The sequence below is a fragment of the Palaemon carinicauda genome, chromosome 34 (genome assembly GCF_036898095.1).
Source record: "Palaemon carinicauda isolate YSFRI2023 chromosome 34, ASM3689809v2, whole genome shotgun sequence".
Taxonomy (NCBI): domain Eukaryota; kingdom Metazoa; phylum Arthropoda; class Malacostraca; order Decapoda; family Palaemonidae; genus Palaemon; species Palaemon carinicauda.
The window spans coordinates 59754783-59757282 of NC_090758.1; the positions used below are offsets into that span (position 1 = coordinate 59754783).

The following is a 2500-nucleotide window of genomic DNA, read 5'->3' on the forward strand; positions in this document are numbered from 1 at the left end:
TGTTGGGAGAAGAAGTTTCAGATGTACGTAGATATGGATAGATTAGATACATGGTATATTCTATAAACGAGAATCTATAATAATATACATATCCATAGATTAGAGGTGTATGTATCTAAATCATTCAAATTAAATTCATGAAAATATAAAATATACACATTTTTAATTTAAATTACTATTTTTTTTCAATTCAGAAATTACCTCAATAAAACTTTAAATTTAATCTGATCATCCTTCCCAAAGTCTGGAAAGGAGAGTATTTTCCTGAAGGAGCTGGCGTACGTCTTTGGTGGTCCTCTGGGCGCTCTTGGACCTTTGGCCTCAAGTTATAACTTCACTAAGATGGATGTCACACTCAGCAAATCCTTCATTTCAATGTGGAGTAATTTCATAAAATTAGGGTGAGGAGATTCAGTTGATTTTCATATTAATTTAATTTTTATTTTATGTTTATATTTCCCATAATCCTGAGATATAGTATTATAAATTTTTGTCATTTAGAACTAAATATATTTTAATACTTTATAACATAGTCAATACTTTGATTTAAATAGGTAGAATATTTTACTTCATTGCTTCCTTTTGATTCTAATAAAGTTTATTTAGTTCTTAGAATTAAATCTAAACACTAAAAAACACACATATTAGCTTTTCAAAAGTAACTATAGGTTAATAGTATATTTATGCATTAACATTGCCACACAATTGTGTGTGTGTATATATCCATCCATCTATATACCAAGGCACTTCCCCCAATTTTGGGGGGTAGCTGACATCAACAAAGAAACAAAACAAAAAGGGGACTACTCTCTACGTTCCTCCAGCCTAACCAGGGACTCAGCCGAGTTCAGCTGGTACTGCTAGGGTGCCACAGCCCAACCTCCCACAATTCCACCACAGATGAAGCTGCATAATGCTGAATCCCCTACTGCTGCTACCTCCGCGGTCATCTAAGGCAACGGAGGAAGCAGCAGGGCCTACCGGAACTGCGTCACAATCGCTCGCCATTTATTCCTATTTCTAGCACGCTCTCTTGCCTCTCTCACATCTATCCTCCTATCACCCAGAGCTTTCTTCACACCATCCATCCACCCAAACCTTGGCCTTCCTCTTGTACTTCTCCCATCAACTCTTGCATTCCTCACCTTCTTTAGCAGACAGCCATTTTCCATTCTTTCAACATGGTCAAACCACCTCAACACATTCATATCCACTCTAGCGCTAACTCATTTCTTACACCCGTTCTCACCCTCACCATTTCGTTCCTAACCCTATCTACTCGAGATACACCAGCCATACTCCTTAGACACTTCATCTCAAACACATTCAATTTCTGTCTCTCCATCACTTTCATTCTCCACAACTCCGATCCATACATCACAGTTGGTACAATCACTTTCTCATATAGAACTCTCTTTACATTCATGCCCAACCCTCTATTTTTTACTACTCTCTTAACTGCCCCCAACACTTTGCATCCTTCATTCACTCTCTGACGTACATCTGCTTCCACTCCACCATTTGCTGCAACAACAGACCCCAAGTACTTAAACTGATCCACCTCCTAAAGTAACTCTCCATTCAACATGACATTCAACCTTTCACCACCTTCCCTTCTCGTACATCTCATAACCTTACTCTTACCCACATTAACTCTCAACTTCCTTCTCTCACACACCCTTCCAAATTCTGTCACTAGTCGGTCAAGCTTCTTTTCTGTGTGTGCTACCAGTACAGTATCATCCGCAAACAACAACTTATTTACCTCCCATTCATGATAATTTTCGTCTAACAGTTTTAATCCTCATCCAAGCACTCGAGCATTATCCTCTCTCACCACTCCATCAACATACAAGTTAAACAACCATGGCGACATCACACATCCCTGTCTCAGCCCCACTCTTACCGGAAACCGAACGCTCACTTCATTTCCTATTCTAACACATGCTGTACTACCTTTGTAGAAACTTTTCACTGCTTGCAACAACCTTCCACCAACGCCATATAACCTCATCACATTCCACATTGCTATCCTATCAACTCTATCATATGCTTTCTCCAGATCCATAAATGCAACATACACCTCCTTACCTTTTGCTAAATATTTCTCGCATATCTGCCTAACTGTAAAAATCTGATTCATACACTCCCTACCTCTTCTAAAACCACCCTGTACTTCCAAGATTCCATTCTCTGTTTTATCCTTAATCCTATTAATCATTACTCCACCATACACATTTCCAACTACACTCAACAAACTAATACCTCTTGAATTACAACACTCATGCACATCTCCCTTACCCTTATATAGTGGTACAATACACGCACAAACCCAATCTACTGGTACCATTGACAACACAAAACACATAATAAACAATCTCACCAACCATTCAAGTACAGTCACACCCCCTTCCACATCTCAGCTTTCACACCATCCATACCAGATGCTTTTCCTACTCTCGTTTCATCTAGTGCTCTCCTCACGTCCTCTATTGTAATC

The 2500-nt window shown here is 39.0% G+C and overlaps 1 protein-coding gene across 1 annotated transcript in view; it reads left to right on the plus strand.

Annotated features, from left to right (window-relative positions):
* LOC137626968 (neuroligin-4, X-linked-like) overlaps positions 1-2500 on the plus strand; it is a 189833-nt gene that overhangs the window by 48019 nt on the left and 139314 nt on the right. Inside the window, exons 7-8 of the mRNA XM_068357951.1 lie at positions 1-23; positions 244-401. The exon at positions 1-23 is cut by the window's left edge and continues 172 nt beyond it. Coding sequence (XP_068214052.1) covers positions 1-23; positions 244-401 — 181 coding nt within the window. The remainder of the gene's footprint in view (positions 24-243; positions 402-2500) is intronic.